This window comes from Egretta garzetta, unplaced genomic scaffold, assembly GCF_000687185.1.
Source record: "Egretta garzetta isolate BGI_Z169 unplaced genomic scaffold, ASM68718v1 scaffold724, whole genome shotgun sequence".
Classification (NCBI taxonomy): Eukaryota; Metazoa; Chordata; class Aves; order Pelecaniformes; family Ardeidae; genus Egretta; species Egretta garzetta.
Window position 1 is genome coordinate 28,204 of NW_009259523.1, and position 19,771 is coordinate 47,974.

Consider the following 19,771-nt stretch of genomic DNA (forward strand, 5'->3'; position numbering starts at 1 on the left):
TGAGACGTAAGACTTGGGTTTTAATTTCATTTATGAAGTCAGTTCTTACTGACAGTTGCTCCACTTGAATATTTTAATTTATGAAATGAGGATAAAAACTATTTTTGAAGCATGTTTCTGTGTTACCTAAAAATCTTCAGGTATTTGTGGCAAAGCAGTTCTTGATCAAGAGTCTCCTTCTGCAATATGTGGCACTTGGAAGCACTAGTTTTACTTTTCTATTAACGAAGAAGAAATACTCCAAGAAGAAATTAACCAAGAGGAAATATAAACCAAGAAGAAATTAACCACAAATAAGTACTCCCCCAAAAAGGAAATAGAACTTTAATCATTGAAATACTGTCGTCAGTCTGGTTCAGTGACTCAAAATTAACCCTAATGAATCTTTACATATATAAAATTAATCTTCCTTCCTCAGGTGCAGTAGAAGGTCTCTGCAGCTTAAGTAATGCACTAAGCAACTGCACCAAGGAAGTGCAGTAAGCACTCTTACCCATCAAAAAGCATGGTTTCCTTTCCTTAACTTACTTCACGTATGTGTTGGCATTTCATCTAATGCCAAGAAAACTGTGTAATAGTGAAGTGTCTGTGTGCATGCATGTATGTGTTAGCAATTCAGTGAAGTAGATTAGCTTTCATTTAGGCACAAATTTATAAATTGCGATCTTACCACTCAGTTTTTAATAAAGCTCATAAAAGCTGCAATAGTTATGCTGTTAATTATCAGCAAACAGACAGCCTATTGCACCGATTAGTATTCCAAAAACTCATTCCAAATAAAGAAATAAATAAGGATATCCCTTCTTCAGATCTGTGCTTGGACTTAATTCCACCATGAGCATGTAGACTCTTACCTAAAAGGGAAGACTGATTTCCTCGCCTGACTGTGCTATTCTGACTAGGGTGTCAAATTTCTGAAATTGAAAGATTTAAATCTTGGAAATATCATGTTCATCCCACTGGAAATAATGCAGTTCTATGCAGTTCTAAAATATCACCAATAGAAATTTTTCATGAGTTTGTTTACGTTTCTTTGGGCACACACTGGGAATTACTCCAAACTCCAGTCACTGCATGTTGCCTGACAGCAGATATGAGTCATACGTTAGTTAACTCTAGTCTGAAAATTCTTTTAAAATAAATGTTTCTGTGGAGAATTCCAAAACAAAACTGTTTGGGGTTTTATCCTTAGGGGGTTGTTTCCAGAAAACAAATAGTAACTGTTCAATTTTTCTTTTTTCTGGTAGTACCAATTCCAATAGAGTGAACATTGTGGGATTGGTTTTAGTTCTCATTTTTCAGAATTCTTGCAACTTTGAAAAGCTGATAAGTGGCAAAAGGAGAAATAATTGCTCTGTCTCTCTGTAGTTTTCCAGAATGCTTTTCAGCAAAAGTGGAGAAAGACATGAAGCTACAGGAAAAAAATATTACTTAAGCAGATACAACTTCATTGACTAGAAGATCTGTAAAGGCCCTTTCCAATCCAAACCATCCTGTGATGCTATGAAAATAGTCATAGTAATGTGAAGTTACTGCTTAAATAATTGTCACATTCTTTATGGAGCTTTGATATGAACTAAACAATTTTCTTAAGCATAAAGTACGATATAGGTATCTTTAATTTTTGTTTCACAGAATATTCTCTATTTTGTCATTTAAAAACTATAGTTAATAGCCCAATTTTTTGAGTATTTTTTTCTCTTGGGTAAACATACTTTGTAACTTCGAAAAGTAATGCTTACCTTGTGATAGCAGAAAATGTTCTTGGTTTAACTTTTATGCAACCCATTTAGTGTATAGCTTGGTGTATAGTACAGATTCAGTCGAACTGTAAGCCTTTGAACTTGAATTAGATTGAATTCTGCTCGCCGATATAAAAAAAAACCTGTTCTTATATAAACATCAGCAACAAAACATACCTTTGTTCCATACTTTCAGAGTTAAATTATTCCTAGTCTTGCTGTTTTGCATTTCGGTTAACTTAGGCATAACGTGTGGTGGTGAATCACTGGGCTCTTGATGGTGTGCGTGCACCAGTTGTTACCTTCATTCCCCTTATGTCTTTTATGGGTGTGCAAGACATACATTTGTATGAATCTAGTCCAATACCTTCAAGCAAAGTCTAGATTATGAGAGGGAAAAAACCAGCAATTGAATAGTTGTATTTCAGACTGACAACAGAGAAGAAATATGTGTTGGACAGGCAATGTTATTTGTTATTCACAGTACAAAAGATTTAATAGAGGCAACATTAAAAGCAATTATGTTCCTTGAAATTCTTGCTAGCTATGTAGTTTATGGTTCTGTGTAATGGAAGTAGTGGCAAACCTGTCTGTATAGAATAGATACTCTTTTGTTAATGTCTTTACCAATGGCATAGAGTTTTCTGAGCACAGTAATACGAGACTCATGTCTGTTCATAACTCTAAATATTCCTTGATTTGAGGAGGTAAAAAGGTGGATTCGAGGGCTTATTTCAAGAACCTTTTTTCAGTTAAGAGACCAGGTGTTATCTTGGGTTTTGCTGAGCCAGAAATTGCAACCGTGATGGGAAACCACTGCGAGGTTGCTTTTGTTATTTTATTTGAAGTTTACCGATTTTTAGCAATAAAAATACCCAGTAATTTATTTCTGAAGTTATCTGCAATTGTAGATCATAATGGGGATATCATAATCAGATATTGAGTCCCTACTTGCAGCTAGATGCACTCTTACTTACTTCTGACTGCTAGTATGTTCTGACTAATAAGGAAAATTTCCTGTTCCTTTACTTAAGAAATCTGCCTTTTATGTACCTCATGATAATAACAAGTTACGTTGATATTGGAGCAGACTGCATATTCTAACAAACTTACATACTAACTCAAGTATTTGTCAGATTAAAATCTGTATGAAGAATTGGGCCCAATGTGCAATGCTATGAAGAACTCAGTAATACTAAGAACAGACTTACTGAGGCTAAAAGTCTTCTACCCTTCATTATACACGACAGTGGCCAGAGGTGGTTGCCTAGGAAGAGCATCAGACTAGATTAATACAGTGATACCTGGCCCACTACTTCCCTTCTGCTTCCAACTTCAGGGAATTACAGTGTGTAACCCCTCTGTGATCTCATGCAGATAGCTCAGTCCTCCATTTCTGCCAGGCTCAGCTTTCTTCTTGTTTTTGGCTACTTCCCTGCTTCAGAGGGACATTTTAACCATTTTTAAAACCTTTGAAGGGTACTGGTCCTTGTATAAATATGTACTGTTATTGATTCCATCTGTTATCTGCTTTAAAAGAGAAAACTACTTCCTGGTAATGGCAGAAGGTCTTTACTCTCTTAAGCATTGTATTTTAGTTTTATAGTCCTCAGATGTCATTTGGATCATGATGCACACAGATCCCAGACGTATCATTGGCGAGGCAAATTATGGGGCAGTCTGAAATTTGGATCCTGATAACCTTTCATTTGCCATGTAGTCCTATTGATACAAGAATGATTACTGTTGATAATGGTAGAAATAGAAACGGAACTACTAATTTCAAACTCTTCCAATAATCACTTCTCAAAATGTTACACAGGCTAAGAGTCTCACTCCTCAGGACTACAACCTGAGATGGTCAGGCCTGTTGGTGACCGTGGGCGAAGTGCTTGAGAAGAACATACTGAACGTCAACAGGACTGATTGGCACATGGTATTCACTGGCATGTCCCGTCGACAGATGATCTACAGTGCAGCTAAGGCTCTAGCAAAAAAAGCAGGAATGTACAAACAACACTTACCACCCAGGACCGTTTGAAAGAAGACTGATCCGTGACACTAAGGAATACTGGTTTTGATTCTAGAATTGAAGTGAAAGCTACATACTCTTAATTCTCAGTGAATACAACACAGATTTGTAATCTCACTGTAAACTGTATTTTACTTTTTAAGAAGTGAAGGTAATTTCCAGTAGTGGAAATGAGCAATTGCAATTTTTAACTACTATATGATTTCCAATATGATTCACAAAACAGGAGATCAGAACAAACATGTATTTATAACTGGGATAAATAGCATTACAGTTTGTAAAGTGGAGTGTGCTATTATTTGACACCTTACTAGGCATTTGCTGAGATATTTTAGTTAGTATACTTTTTTAAAGAAGAGGTTCATTGTTTAGCTATTTCTATTATATTAGTAATATAAACATGTTGACAGCATAACATGTGTGTTGTATGCATTTCAATCCAGAGAGACTACCTTCTGTATTAGACATTTCCTTGGGGCCTGTGCTTAGGTGGTACTTAACACCTCATAGGTTTGGTGTCTGTATATAAGTTCTCAGGACTGATGCTGAGTAGTTTTTACAACACATAACAGCGAGCTGCTGCTGAAGAGCACAAATCCATGCCACATTAGTTGAAGTAATTGCCAAATAATTTTGAAATCTCATTTTCCATGCTGTGTCTTTTTTCAAGTAACAGTAATGAAATTCATGTCCAGTTAAAACACTAGTCAAATTTCAAGTTGCTTCAGTGGGTTTTAGATCAGGTACCACATACGCATGAAATTATCTCAGCGGTTTCCACAACGTAATTTACTCCAGTGCTTCCAAACTTCATATTTTATATGGAATTGTGTAATTTCTTCTATAAAGTTATGGTTGTCAGCTGTTTGATGTGGAGAATGGTGATATTTGTATGACTTGCTTTGCTATCCTGCGTTTTCTAACCATTTTTAAGTCTCAAATGCCATCTTGATCTCATGAGCTCACTGTTTCTCTGTAGAAATCTTTGGTGGTGTCTGACTTTTTTTTCATGGCTATAAATGCCCTCTACCCATGCTCATACAATCTTAATCTTTACTTAGAAATATGGAAGTAATTGTGAAGAAAATATTTTGGTAATAATACTTTTTTTAAGAAACGAAGAATAAAAAAATACTTTTTGTTTGCCTTAAAGAACCAGTTTTTCAGCTTATATTGCTCTGCCTTTACCTTTCTTAGATGCTTTCAAAGGACATTTTTATATAAAATATACTGTTAAGCCAACTCATATTTGTACCCAGTGAAAGCCTATTTCCAAGTAATATATTTGGCCTTAATTGGCTTACTCTGTAAATCAGTTGAATAAATGTTTTTCCTAGAGGATTGTATCTATTTTAAAGGTTGATTTTTTTTATGTAGCTGATGAACATCTGTTTATTGAAATTGTATTTACATGGTCAAGTTATAAATTGGGCACATACCTAGATGCCTGTCTTCTCTGAAAAAAACCCCAGAACAAACAGAACCTGGCTGTTGTCTTGAGGTCTCTTGGTGGGAGCACTTCTTTGTATCGTAAACTAAACAGGTGACACAGGGCTTTCTCTTTGTCGCTGTTCAGTAAAGACGTGTTGCTTTTATCGTAATTTCAGTTCGCAGTGAATGTTGCAGTATTTGTTGAATGCTGCCCTTTTACCCCCTGCTTGCAGCATCCTCCATGATGCAAAGGAAGAGGACATGAAATCATCAGTAGGTTTATGTGCCCTGTCGTGAGCTAAAATTAAAACTGAAGAGGAATTTCCCCTTTTCTTTCTCCCTTTCCTGGCCCTGGCCTTCACTGTTTTTCAGAGGTGGTAAGAGTGGAGGCAGAAGGTGGCTTCTCCTTTTGCAACACTTGGTTCACTGTGGTGACATTGGCCCAGCATTCCAGCTGTCTTAACGAGCCTTCTAATGCGGCATACTGCAAGGCTGCCCTGGCCTACCTTAGAGAAATTTTAGGTCTCTATTCTCCTGTAGAAATTTGCTTTCTTTATGCCAAAATGAGAGCGACTGCACACTCTTCTCTCTGTGTACTTTCTCCCTGCAGGTGGGTGCTAGGGTGTGAGGTGGTCAAGTGGAACGGTCTTTCTGCATTCAAAGTCTCTGGCTCAATGAAGGTCTTTTGATGTAGTTTTGACTGCTCACCCAAGAACTAAAATGGCTCAACTTGGTAACTTTTCATTAGTTCCCTCCCTTTGCTGAGCATTGCTTGTTTACGTATAAAAAAATAACATCCGCACATAAAAGCCAGGAGCTCACCTTCTTCTCTGAGAGGCCAAGGAAAGGAAAAATGTCTGCAGTAGGCTCTAGAAAGCTAATAAAATTTGAAATTACTTCCTATCTGAGTGAAGAACCTTTTCAGGGTCTTGAGTTGCACATGGCATGGATGAATTCTGGAGCAAGTTACGGTAATATTCAGCTTTTTACCATCTGCTGGGTCATGCTGTGGGCAATAATAGGAGAGGAAGCTCAGCAGGTAGGACACTGGCATCCTGTGTTACATTTATATTGAAATCATCTTAGAAAAGCAGATACCAGAGTGCATTTGGACATGCAAAGGGAATTCTCAACTGCTGGGCATCACTGTAGATACAGCTGCAGAAGCCGATTCTGCTGCTTTGTGAATTTTGCTCAAACGCGAGTGCTATAAACAAAAGATCAGGAGAGCTCCCACATCTGAAGATGGAGGATATCAGAGATTGCTGATAATGGTCCTGGGGATATGCCCAGAAGGAAGGGAGACCAGCTGTATTAATTGCTGTGTTTTATTTCTGCATTTGGAATTGCTGTGCTAGTTGTTTTGTTTACCCTATCCTTTGTAGCAAGCAGTCCTGAAAGCAGTTCTCCCATGACCACGGGCTTGCTTGGTACTCTCATGACGTTTTGGAGGTACTTGCCACAGCAAGGAAATACACGTTGATAACTAACATTGTAAAAAGAACATAATTTGGCCTGACCCACTTCTATTGTGCCTCCTGCCTTGCTGCAGTAAAGTATAAAAGCACCATCATCGGCAGGGAGCAGAAGGCCAGGCTGCGATAGAGAGTCTGCATCTGTGGGTACATCAAAATGTAGTAGCGACTGTATGCTCTGTGATGGTGGCACTGGCTGATTTTGCTGCAGATCTTTGTCGTGACACTGTAAGTTCATTCACTGCCAGCACATGGTCCGTTCAGTTCCTTGGGACTGGAACGTGACAGGTGATTGCACCAGTGCTTCTCAGCACCGCCTAATCGCTGTTTCGTGACTCTGACAAAGATGTCCTGATTAAAAACCTTTACATGCCTGTGTGCGTGTGTGCCAAAATATATATTTGGCCATTATACTACCATTTAAAGGATATTTCAGATAGATGCAGCCAAATTGTTCCAGGTTGCATTTAATTGAAGCAGATCTATGTGATCTTTAAACTGAGGCAGAGTCTTTACAATGTTGCTGATAGCTCATTAGCTCTGCTATTGCCTAGTACCCTAAGCAGCAACGCTCGCTGCTTTTGTGAGCCCCTCGCACGCTCAGTGTTTAAGTGCACTGCCCCGTATGCCTTAAGGTAGCGACTCTTTACGTCACCTGAGCACTGCACCGCGGCAGGATTTTAGCTGTTGCTATGGCAAGTAGTGTTTAGCAGAGCTGTGATAAATTCAGGTTGAACTTAAGAAGGTGTGTATAGGCTAATAAGAGATGGATCTGTCCTCAGGAAAATCAACACAGGGGTTTTATATATAGCGAGAAGATTGGATTTTTATTCTGAGGCTGAAAAATAGTTTCATGATGTAACACAGTTCTTTAAAGAAATGGTAGCTAGCGCCTGCTGGCGATTGTAGAAGCATCTGAAATTCCTTTATTATGTGTATGTGATGCCAGCTCTAAGAGTCAGTTAAGGAACTTTTGTTTCTGCAAGTGAGATTAGAAGAACAGCTGAAGGTACTTTCCAGCTTGTTTATTCTAATTGTTCTTCTTGAGGGGGGAAGAAACCTGCTATGACAATGGCCATCCTGTTAGAAAGACATTCTGTGTCACACATACTTTCTCTGACAAGTTACAGCAGCCACTGTCAAGCTTTCCTGTTGGTAGAAGGAGCTTTGGGTAGTTTTTGTTGTCAATGGGATTAGAAAATTCTGATCTTTTACACACACACACACACACACACACACCCCTACCCACACCCACCCACCCCCCAGAAAACGTAAAAGGATAGCTCGGCTAAGGAATATCTCCGCAAATATTCCCATGCAGTGATGAAGCTGAAAACTTTAGTGGGCTGGGAGGTTCCCAGGAGCAGAATGAGTGAATTGTGAAAGTTGGGCCTGACTGCGTGACTGGAAAGCTGGGCAGCCAGAAGTGAGAAAGGAAATTTTTCGAGGCTTGCTGCAAGCACTCAGTTTGCTTGCCCGTCTGGTTCAAAATTGAGTGCTTAGGAGAGAGTGAAATATTTAGACAATTTTATCTCTTCCCCTCCCTCCCCCCCCCCATTATTCTAGTCCCATAGTTAGTATATCCATTCTGTACCAAAAAAAGATAATCCTTATTTTTGGAAATACCTGTAGCCTGCTTGAAAGTTACGCAGCTGAGGTCCAAACTTCAAAAGCTTTGCAGAAGGAAGCCAGGTACTTGTCTCAGTAGTAGTATCCTCAAAAAGAATGACGAGTGCCTACCAGTTACAGGTGAAACAAAGTGTGCATGGGGTGGCGGCAGAGATAAGCTTACATGTGCTAATTTGATTCTAGTCAGTGCACAGGGATGTATTTGGGGTCTGGATACTTGAGATGTTGATGTTGTTGATGCTCTGCAAGGAAACCCTTGGCACTGCTTTTTCAAAGTACGTGCTAACTGTGTCAAGGTACAGGTGGCAAAAGTGTGGCTACGTGTACTGCATTTCCACCTTTGTCTTGTTACGGTGCCCTGCCCTAAGAATATGCAATACAGAATAGCAAAGGTTAAAATGAGATGTATGCTGCAAATACATGCTAGGGTCAAATTCAGTCCTGTTGCAATTGATCTGCTTTTGCTTAAGATACAGCAGCCATGAATAAGAGCAAATAACTGTTACTTACTCTTTTCAGCTCCTTAATATGTGTAAGTAATTTATAGAGCAAATACACTGGCAGGCCGTCTCTGTAAGGTTAGACAGATGAATTTTAGGCATGATGTCACAAATGAGGATTTTGAAGGAGAGTGTGACAGGGGTATCAGTAGAGAAGGGTTGGAAATGTAAGTGTGCAAAACTGCTTTGCAAAAACCCCTTTTTTTCTGGACTTCATTTGCAGAGTCAGTAGTCTGAACAGCTTTTTGCCTTAGAAAGTGTATAGTTACCCTAGCTCTTAGCTGGGGCCTCAGACACTGACTTTACAAGCAGCTGTAGTGGCTTAAGGTGTTACCAGCCCTGTTGGTGGAGTTTTCTGCCCCCGCAGATTGCCTAGCAGAATAAGGTCTCTCCACTCACGATCAGCTGAAGTTACCTGGAGCTGCTCTCACACTCTGCTTTGGCTGCAGTGAGACTGAGCTGAAAGGTTGCTCTGGGCCTGGCCTCAGTTTTTTCATCAGAGCTCCTTTCAGAATGGCATGGCTCTGTTAGAAAAGTCATGGTTATAAAAATTCCACACACAGTTTTTGATCTAATCTGGTAACTTGCACCCAGCTGCCCCTCTCAAGATGTGCCATAAACACCTATGAAGAAAGGATGGAGCATGTGGGGCCTGCTGAAACAGCAAATGTAGTTGGGTAGAACATCCTGATCCAAAATCAGAAACAGAACAGCCTCAATGACTCCTCGTATACTTTCCAGAATGTTCTCCTTTAACCAGAAGTTTTTAGAAATGCATTCCAATGCCAGTTGTCTTTTTTAGACACCTGCTCAATTTGGGCAAGATAATGAGCAGTGACAGAAGAGGGCAAAGGAAAGAATCAAGTATGAAAGGATCTGAAAGCAACCTGGAGAGTACCTGAGAAGTAGGACTCTAGTGAGGAAGGGAGGACAAGGTACAGCAGCTTAAGTGTCTTTTATTCAATGTCCTGGATGCAGGAGAGAGTAGAGGGTAGCTGAGACATCAGGTGGGAATAGGGTGTAATTCATGAATATTTCTGAAGAATAACTTGGGTTGTGTCTGCTACTGCTGATTGTGGCTGGCTTTGGAAGAGCACCAACACATACATGCAAGTCTTCCTGTAGAGAGATTTAGCATGTGATTCGGTATCTGTGTTTAATGAAGATTACAAGTTGCCATTGACGTTTACCCTTGCATGCAGCATAGGGTGGGTTTTTCAGTGAGTGTTTATCAAATGGGAGTTTTTTGAAGAACTTAAAAAAATGAGAAAATGAGAATTTTAGTAAAAATTCCTAAGGATATTTGTAAAGGTAGGCTTTTTCCATAATAGTATGATGTGATGTAAACTTTGCAGATGGAAAATAAGAGTTTATCACTGAATAGTATTCACTCTGAAAGATAGAACTCTGGGTCTAGTTTACAATTACATTTAATAATTTTAGACCAAGCAAATTTAAAAAAAAAAAAAACTACTGTTAACAGACACTGGAACGAGTAGCAAATGAGAACATTCTGTATCCCATCAAAAGTTGTTAACAGACTTGAAAATCAGAATAAAATAATTTTAAACTTGGTTAGTTTTCCAATGTGGATTTTAACTTCAACAATTAAGTGTGTCTGTAATCTGTCAAGAACTCACATTTTGACATCCTGGATCTCTGAGCTGTTTGGCTTTGACTTTATGGCTGTGTTCCATCCATAGTTATACAATTAAGGAAAAACTATTTGCATAACAGTAATGGTGTATAGAGCTACAGTTCCTAAAAGGAAGAAATGCGAATTGGTTTGATTTATCGTCTCATTGTGCAGAATTCTGTCGAAGCTTTAGATATTCCAGCCAGTTGACTTTGTAAAGCAGCCAGACTATGACCTAACAATTAAATTGTGAATACACAGTGCTGTGGAGGAATAACAGCTCCAAAACCACTCAACTGCTGCTTCTGAGCTAACACAGTGATTTTTCATATACTGGAATCAAAGTAGGTGTAGCATTAAAAAGCTTACAGGCAAATTTTAAATACTTTGTGTTGAGAAAGTGATTTCCAGCTATGTTTGCATTCTACAAGTGTGAGTGATTGTAGCCATGGACTTCCCTGTAAAATAGGGAAGTTCCTCATGTAGTAAAGGAGAGAATTGATGAGTTGGTTTTCCAAGTTTATGTTGTCTTTCTTTAATACAAAATTACATAGAATTCTGTGTTATATCTGGGGTTTTCTGGTATTAATCACAAAAAACATGCTTTATGTAAAAGTATACACTGTGGCAGAAGTGAATGTGAATTTTTCTTTTTTTAGGATCTGGTGCTAGAAATTATGCATCAAGACTTTCAAACTTACTTTAATCTGTTTTTGTCAGATCAATGAGAACAGCATGTATTTGATAAAAATCAAACTTAAAATTAACTAATACGGTAGCTTTGTTGTGAGCTATTAATTGAACCACTAAGTCAAATTCCTCCCTTAATTTTCTCTTGTATTCCATCAAAAAATCTGAGTTTTAAGTTTTTACTTGAAAAGGCTTAGTCTGAGTATCTGTATGTTCATGCCTTACATCTTGTGCAGCTGAGTCAATTCTGCTCTGAATTTTGTAGGTCTGTTTCCTAATGGAAGAAAACACTTTCCACATCTGACAGGATACTAGAGGGAACTTCTTTCTTTTCATCTTGGTAACAAAAAGAGAGTATAGCTGTTGCCCTGCTTGTATGCTAAAAATGGATTAATTATGTCTTCTGGTGAGAAAATGAGCAGATAAGAGATGGAGGCTTAATTAAACTCTCTTGACTGGCTATATTTACCAACTTGGGACAGGCTGTGAAAAGAACGATATTTAACTGCAGTGAGAAGCACCCTAATTTATTTTTTCCTTAGGTATCAAACAGCTGTTCCGTCTGCTTTTGCAATAGACCACACATGAATGTATAGTACTTAGGGATCATTTTAATGATCTAATTCTTGCAGTGGTGGGAACAACAGTTGCAAATAAGTGGTGATTGTTGCATGAGTTCTTGGAAATTGCAGGAATTTGTATACTGTGTAAGGAAGAGTATTTTGAGCAGTAGTGGGATTCTGAAATAGCAATACCATCCAACAAGTGGTAAAAGCCGGTATCTTGCAGAGTAACAGGTTTAGAATGTCTTCCCAGACAGGCCAAATGGTTATCCTGCAGTCAGTCGCGTACTTGAGATGTTGCTGTGGGATAAATTAGTATAGCTATGCACGTGCAAGGCAGATACTGCAATTTTTTTTTTGTTTTAATACATTTTATCAAAAAACAAAATCAACAAACTTGTGTCTGAAGAGGAAAGGACAGGAGAATATTTGTTTTTAATGTAATGGGAGCTACTGTAATCAATAATTGCACTGTTACATGTTTCTTTTCATCTGTGGATCTCAGAGTATTTATAAAAATGCATATCCCAATACTGAGAAGGTTGTAAGCATTATAATGTAAGCATCGTAATCTCTCTCTGTCCTATGTAGGTGCAGTCCTTTGTGTCCGCAGAGCTTATTTGCTTGGACATTGCAACTCAGTAATACAGGACATACACAGTTTGGTCTTAAATTGTTAAATCTAAGAAATTAAAATTATCACTAGGGATAAGGTGTTTCGGTTTTATTTTTCTGAAGTGCTACAAATCCCATGAATCTATGAGGGGAGGTTCTGTTACCACCAGTGACAGCCAAATTAGTAAGTGACCAACTTTGAACCTCTGTAAACTTGGGAGTGAGCTCCCGGTTTCTTTTTGCTTTCTGGATTCTTAAGTGCAAGCAAGAAACAAAATCTGATGCCTGCAGATGCCATTCAGGTGGATTTTGGAGCTTGTTTCTGGTTCCCATTAGCTGAATGGGAGCCCATCCGTGATGGGAACAGTACTTTTGTTGTAGGAAGCTGCAGAAGACCTAGCCGGTGATGAAGGCTGAGGAAGGCAAGAGGGATGAGGGATATACACCTAATTTAAGATTAAGTATGGAGTAAAATGATGAGGAGTTGAAGCTGTATTTTTGGGGACTAAGCGTGTGAAGTAAAAAGGGGGTGGAAGCATGTGTGTTGGAGCTCGTGCAAAATCCAGCCAACCTTGATGGTGATATGTGTCGCCATACCTTCTCTTGCCACTGTAACTATCCAAAATAACTTTGGAAGCCACTGCATGAGCAACTTTGCTTTTCTTAGTTATTCTTGGAGGACTGTCTGATACCGGGTAGGAAATGGCTGAACGTATGCATTTACAGATTAGACTGGTACACTGACGCAGAATAAAGACTAGCTATTATCTGAGGCACATGAAGCAGTACTAGCAAAGCCCATACAATACTTCCATAGAGTCACATGTGTGAATGCACACAGTTTTAGACAAAAGAAACAAAAACACTGCTACCTTTTCTTGGGTGCATTTCTAGTAGTAAAGTTTCTCCCAGTATGAAAGGGAAAGTTTTGTCATTTTGCCCACAAAAGCCCTTTGTAACATTTTTGAGAGTTATATTTAATTTGCTTTGCTAATCTTAGTTACCTCTCACTGCAGGCTGTTTATATTACCTACAATTTGTTCTCTGTTTCTTGATGCAGAAGCCCACTTCTCTCTCCCATTTCTATTGAATGAAACATGACCAGTTTTAGTCAAACTCTCAGCCCTTTGCTAGTTTAACTCAGCATTGTTTTATTAACATAAGTGGAAACACAGCAGTTCACACAGGCTGATGAGGTAGCCCTGTGTTTTCATGATTCTGATTTGGTTTCATTTAAAGACAGCAGGTCATAAGATACTTTTCAGAGTCCTGCAGAACTGGATAATATCAAACCATTGCTCCCATGCAATTAATTGAATAGGAAAAAATGTTTTCTTTGCAGTTTGCTTTGACTTTTCAGTTATGGCAAAACCAAAACAAGCTGTGTCTGAATCCACAGATAAAAAAGTTGAATGAAACCCACAGAAACCTAAGCTTGCAAATGTCTCGTAATTTTGGGAACTGAAAAGAGTTCATATGCTGCCCAGTATTTTGCAGCCTCAGAAATGAACCTGGCTGCTCACTGGCTGTGATCAAAGCCACCTTTCTAATTAGTGCTAGCTGAACTCATCTGACATTAAAAAGAAGAGCTGAATAAACACTGTTTCATGAGAGCAAGATCTCTCAAGTCAGTGTTGGCACGTTTGCAGGATGAAGTTGAGCAGAACATTCTGCCTCTGCCAATACAGCATCCTTCTAACTGTGGAGTTGCCTAATTACCCTTAAATTTAGTTTTCAAAAGAAAGGCATATTTCTGCTGAATTTTTTGAAACCATTCAAATTACCTACTCAGGAAATTGGTCCTTGTAGAGGAAATTCTAGCAAATTCCTTGTAGACTAGTATGAATAAAACAATTACAATAATGTAGTTTTAGTGCATATCTTTTTATTCACTTAGGTTTGTATAGTGAGGGGGAAACATTTCTTGGGAAGGAATGTAATTGTCTATTCTACACGTCTTCAGTGCAGTAGTCACTGTAGGAAAACAGCTCAGAGGCAGAAAACATAACAGTTGCCTGTAAGCAATCACAAACACCATATGCCTTTGCACACTGTACCTAGGTATCTACGTAAAAGTGACTGTTGCTTGCAAAAGTATCGGAACAAAGAGAAGTTGTATCCGTCCATGTGCTTATTTATAGTCACCCCCTTGTGTTTGAGCAGCCTAACACATTAAAGACTTTATTTCTTTGTCTCTTACTTTATGCGGCAAAGGCGTAATATTCGTGAGAGGTTACAGCTGAAAGAATCAAGGTGTTTGACATTCCTCTAATGGGATGTGGGGCTGTTTGCTGCGCAAGCTAGACTGCACTGTACATGCAACAGCAACCCCTTTCTGTTTGACCATGCCACTGTTTTGGTGGTGGCAAGTTCCCATGGAGCAGATGCTTGCGTTCAGTTCCTTCCTTTCTTTGCATGCGTGTAGTGCTATTCATATGACAGCCTTAGTGCTGTACTTCTATATGAATTTTTTGGGTTGCATATGCCATGTACTGGGCTGAAAGCATTTGGCATTTAAAGTTGCAGATGTGTAATCCCTCACTGGATATTTTCTTCCATGTACTCCTCTGTAAGGGAGATGAGCTACTCTGAAAGCAGTCCTGTAATTATCTGCTCCAGGCACAACAATGCCAAGAAAGCAAGGGAAAACACAAGAGGTGCCAGGCCCCGGTGTCAGGGGTTGCGGCCGGTGCCGCTGCACGTAGCTGGCATGTCTCTGCTGAACAGGAACACTTGCATAAATCTGCCATGTTCTGCTCCAACCAACACCAAGGGCAGAAGGTTTTACAACGGCTTCTTCTGGGTGGATGTTTGTGTTTTTTCGTGAGCACAGCTGATGAAAACTTCAAAATTAAGGTAACATAAGGCAAGTGATACATGTGAATATTACCTGAACATAGCCTTTGTGACTCCTAACTTTCTCACAGTTGTTACACTGTCTCAAAATGAAGCACTGCTGGTTTTGTTGTTTTTCTGGGTTGGTTTTGTTGGTTTTTTTCTTTTAACCAGGACGCTTCTATGGTTCTCTGTCTTATTTACAATTTCAAACTCTTATTACCTGCAAACGTCTTTAACAAGCATCAGAGCACAAGAAAAAAAAATTAATTGTTGTGCTTCTGAAAAAATTTGTTTAGCTGTGCTTTTAGCTCTCATTTCCTGATTTATATTATTTCAGCTGTCCTAGTTTTTCTTTCCATTAGTTTCTCATCAACCCAGTCTGATTCACTGAAGCTCCCTTACCTCACCTTCATTTCTTCTTTTAATGCTCTTCACCTTGCTTTATTGGCTTTCTTCCGTTGTAGGGATGCCCTACTGCTGTGGTAGGCCTGCTGTCCTCTCCCTGGATGCCATTAGGGACCTCTTGATTCCTCCAGCCTTCAGCAATGTTTCACTCTACCCTCTCAACAACTCAGTCAAAGCTTCATGCTCTTTCGCCCCCCTGCCTTTGCCTTCAGCATCCAACAGCAGTGAGGAGGGCTGATCAGAGTTACAAGTAGATGCTTACAGCTTCAGGTTGTCCTGATACTGTTTTTCCATGTATTAGTTTTTTGTCACCTACCTAAGGAGGTCTTCATATAGAACATGGGACCCCTGTGCCATGGTAAGAGTAAGAGCGGGACATGCAGCTAGGAGATTTCATAGGGAGGAGCACAGCAATGTTCGTGCAGTAACCACCACAGCAGCGTACGCACAGGAGACAGTGTGAGGCTCTAGCCTAAGGGCATGTCTTTGATTCCCAAACCTCATTTTTAGAAACTCTTTACTACATTCACCCATTTTCTGCTGGTGTTTGGCTCCCATGCTTCAAACCTGCCAAGTGAGTAAGAAGATAAAACCCAAGGATTTCCACAACAGATGCATGTAGATCTTTATCTGGATGGTTTTTGAACCATATTCTTTATTTCAATTATCATAAACATAAGCAGAACAACTGATTTTTCATGTTTTCTCAATGATTCTTGTGTCATTCTTGAAACATAAGGGAGGGAGAAAGGGTCAAATTGTGGTTTTGCTTTGTTTTGGTTTTGAGTCAAGTTAAGCAGACAGCAGAACTTTCAACTGTTACCAACTGCAGAGTGAAAACAAATACTCTTGTGAACTATGTCATGGTAAATCCAAAAGTATAAATGGGTTCAAAAAGAGACTAATGGAGAAGTACAAAATGCCGTTAATCACAAAGATGGAGATTCAGCTGTATCTCTAAACTCCATCCACTAGAAAATGGAAGGCCTTAGCATGATAAGCATCATTGTGTGCTGAGTGGTTCTTGTGTTATTTTGTTAGGAGTCTGCTGCTGACCAGCATCAGAAATAGGATGTGTAGGTGGGGGATCTTTGACCTGACCCAGCATGGCTGTTGTGATCTTAGGTTGCAAGAGAACTGCTGACAAAATCCTCTAAGACTCATGGGTGACTAAGAAGCTAACAGGTATTTGTTCTCTTCAACTCTACCATGCTCTGCAGAGCAGTAACTGTACCTGCATGACCACGTACTCTGGGGTACTCTCATTTATTTCTCTCCTCTCTTCTGAAAACAAATGCCTCCTGGCTGCCTCCTGTTCTTTTCTTGTGTTCACCCTTTTTCCTGCTGCTATCAAGTTCCCCACAGCTGAAATATTTGTGTTTTACCGCTATATACCAAATAGCCTGATGCTTTCCGTGCATTCCTTTTCTTGCTTGTCTGACAAGATAGCGAGAAAGCAAGGAAGTAAAAGAAGAAATCAGCACCCCAAAACCTGTGCCTAGGTTGTGTCTGATTCCCCTTGGATCTCAGATTCCTGCAGGGTTGCACTGTGGGTGGAGATTCAGTGGTGGAATGGAAAGCAGCCTTGTTACTGGAGGATCAAGTAAAGCAATGGTTCCTGCTTTCTCTGGGATTTTGGAGGATGAACTCCAGGAGGCAATCCTGCTCTACTCATTTTGTTGCAGAGAGGAGCAATTTGAGCCCATCTGCTGTACAGCAAATCCAGATCTGAATTTTCAGCAGTGCCAGTTCCCTAAACTGGTCTAAATTGTGATCATAACAGACTTGTCTTGTACTGTCAGTTACTGCCTTGGTAAGCAGAGGAAAATGCTGTCCAGGCCTAGTAAATTATCACTGAAATAAATGTTTATGGAAATATACCCATCAGACAGGACTGCTAAAAGAAAAGGTGTTGGCAGGTATTCAGGAGGTATGAGAATAATTAAAGCATAGTATGAAATAAAATTAGGATAAATGCAGGGCTGACAGCACAGGCAAGAAGTCTGAGTTTGGTGACTTGACAAGAGACTTTGTGGTGGAAAAAAGAAATGTGAAAGGACTGAGGGAGGGCATGAAAAAAGGTCAGGTGACTTTGGATGGGGGAAACCAGCTCAGGGACAGACTGGGAGATGCAGAGGAAAAGTAGATATTGCCTAATCTTCCTGCCACTGAAGTTGGGTAACACACCCCCCCTTGGCTTGTGCAGACTCAATCCCACAGAACAGGGGGATCTTGGGAAAGGGAGGGGCAGGGAGAGAAGGACAGGCAGCTGAATTAGTCAGGGATGCCTGCCTGGGAAGCTTGTGTGATGAGCATTGCTGTCGTCTTGTTGCCACATGGGATGGTAAAGCCTGAGGGTGGCATTGCAGCTGCCGCATCCCTTCCATAGTGGTCGCACTGCACGAGCCTGTTCATTTGTCAATCTCAGCCTTAAAATGACATTTCATAGAATCATAGAATTTCAAGGCTTTCACCAGCCACAGAGTGGTCACATCCAAAATACCGCTTTGTTTTGGCCTTTATGTGCTAGGCTTAAACTGTGCCAGGCATCATGAGGCAGAGCACAGTATGGCATAAGCCTTATAATTACCTATTGATTGTGCTAGGGGTTAAATGTGCTGCAGGGCTGTGCTTGAGCCTCTTCCTCAATTCTGCTTATTTACTAATACAAATGTTGCCTAAAGACCAATTTACTGATGCTTCTTTAGCAAAGAATCCTCCTAATCTGTCCCCCACTGACACAACCCTAGGTACCTGGTAGGTATTGGCCTGGTTTAAACTGGCCCACCAAATGAAGAAGCTGTATTTGCCCAGCTTATAGAAGCTTGGGGAAAACAGAGCAGAAATTGTATTCCCATCATGAAGTCTGACTGTTTATACTACTTTGATCATATATCTATACACACACACATATACACATATATGACCATCTATATATGCATAATAATTATTAAATATTTTATAGGTTGTTTAAGATCTATGAAGAGGGCAAATCAACCTTCTCATTTGAATGCTTTACCTTTTTTTTTCCTCCTAGACTATGAGAGCTGTGTAGAAGGGATGGTATTGCAAGCACAGTTCTGAACTATGACACATGACCTTTCACGACGCCTTGGGCTCCAAGAGAAGGAAAGTTGCTGCAGATGGGAAGGAGAGTGGGCTTTTCTGCACTTTTCTTCTGTTAAACCAGACTAGCACAGACATACAGTGTTTTGGCATGGAAAGAAAGACTGGTCCTTAAAGTGTTGCACTGCCTTGATTAAGATGCTGCTAAATGGGATGACAACCTGTTTACATTATTTACTTCTGACATGAGAGAGCTTTCGTATCTGAGGAGAGATATAGTAAGACAAATGTAGAATTGCTGCTCTTCTCCTTATTTCTGTGCATGTTCTGCATATGTGTTTGTATGTGTTTGGGGGAGCAGAAAGCATTGCAGCAGTAATTTCAGGTTTCTTTTTTCCCAACATAGGGACTTGACCCTAATTCCTTCACTAGTTAATTAAAAGCACTCTTGCCAAATTCACGTGGCAAACTGTGGTTACTTTCTGGGCATTTGACACTTGATGAAACATAACCACTCATTTTCTTTGGTTTATATCTTCAAATTGAAAGTTTAAGCCGTAGTAATGAGCGAGACCACAGGCTATTGGCTTGAATAGAGTTAATGTGCTATTTGCTGTTCTCAGTAATGCATTCTGACAAGAAAACCCATCATGGATCTACTTTACATAAATACTGGTATCTTGCTTGTTTGAAGGTCATTTTGACCTCCCTAGAAGAGTTGCTATGCAAAAGCTGAATGTGGATGTTCTCTGCCAGGAAGCACACAGGCCAAAAAGAGTCAGTCCATAGCAGTATCTGACATTTGCGAACAGGACACTCAGCTGTCACCTGTATGTTCTGGCCCTTCACCTGACCCTTCAAAACTTGCAACTTCTGGCAATTTGGAAGTGAGCACAAACTATTTCACTCTCTTATTTCTACTTCTTCACATGGATACGTCTTTAGCCCACCATTCCATCTGGAACCCACACAGGCTGAAATCCTCATTCAGGAAAGTTGAAATGGCTGGTGACCACAAGAAGACCAGCATCTGCCCCAAATTCTGTCTGAGAGTTGAACATTCTGTGTGTGTGTGTGTGTGTGTTTATGTATGTGCACAAAAGTGTGCCTATATATGTGTGTATATTTATATATGAATGAAAGATAAAC

General features: G+C 39.7%; 1 protein-coding gene across 4 annotated transcripts in view; it reads left to right on the top strand.

Moving 5' to 3' along the window:
• The window catches only part of PRRC1 (proline rich coiled-coil 1), a 24,085-nt gene extending 18,938 nt beyond the window's left edge, over positions 1 to 5,147 (top strand). For 2 of the 4 annotated variants that reach the window (XM_035893019.1, XM_009637468.2), the window contains exon 8: positions 3,549 to 5,140. In XM_035893019.1, the coding sequence (XP_035748912.1) occupies positions 3,549 to 3,783 (235 nt within the window). In that variant the 3' untranslated portion in view covers positions 3,784 to 5,140. Of the gene's footprint in view, positions 1 to 3,548 lie in introns of all 4 variants that reach the window. The other 2 variants (XM_035893018.1, XM_035893017.1) reach the window with 2 other exon arrangements.
• The last annotated feature ends 14,624 nt before the right edge of the window (positions 5,148 to 19,771 follow it).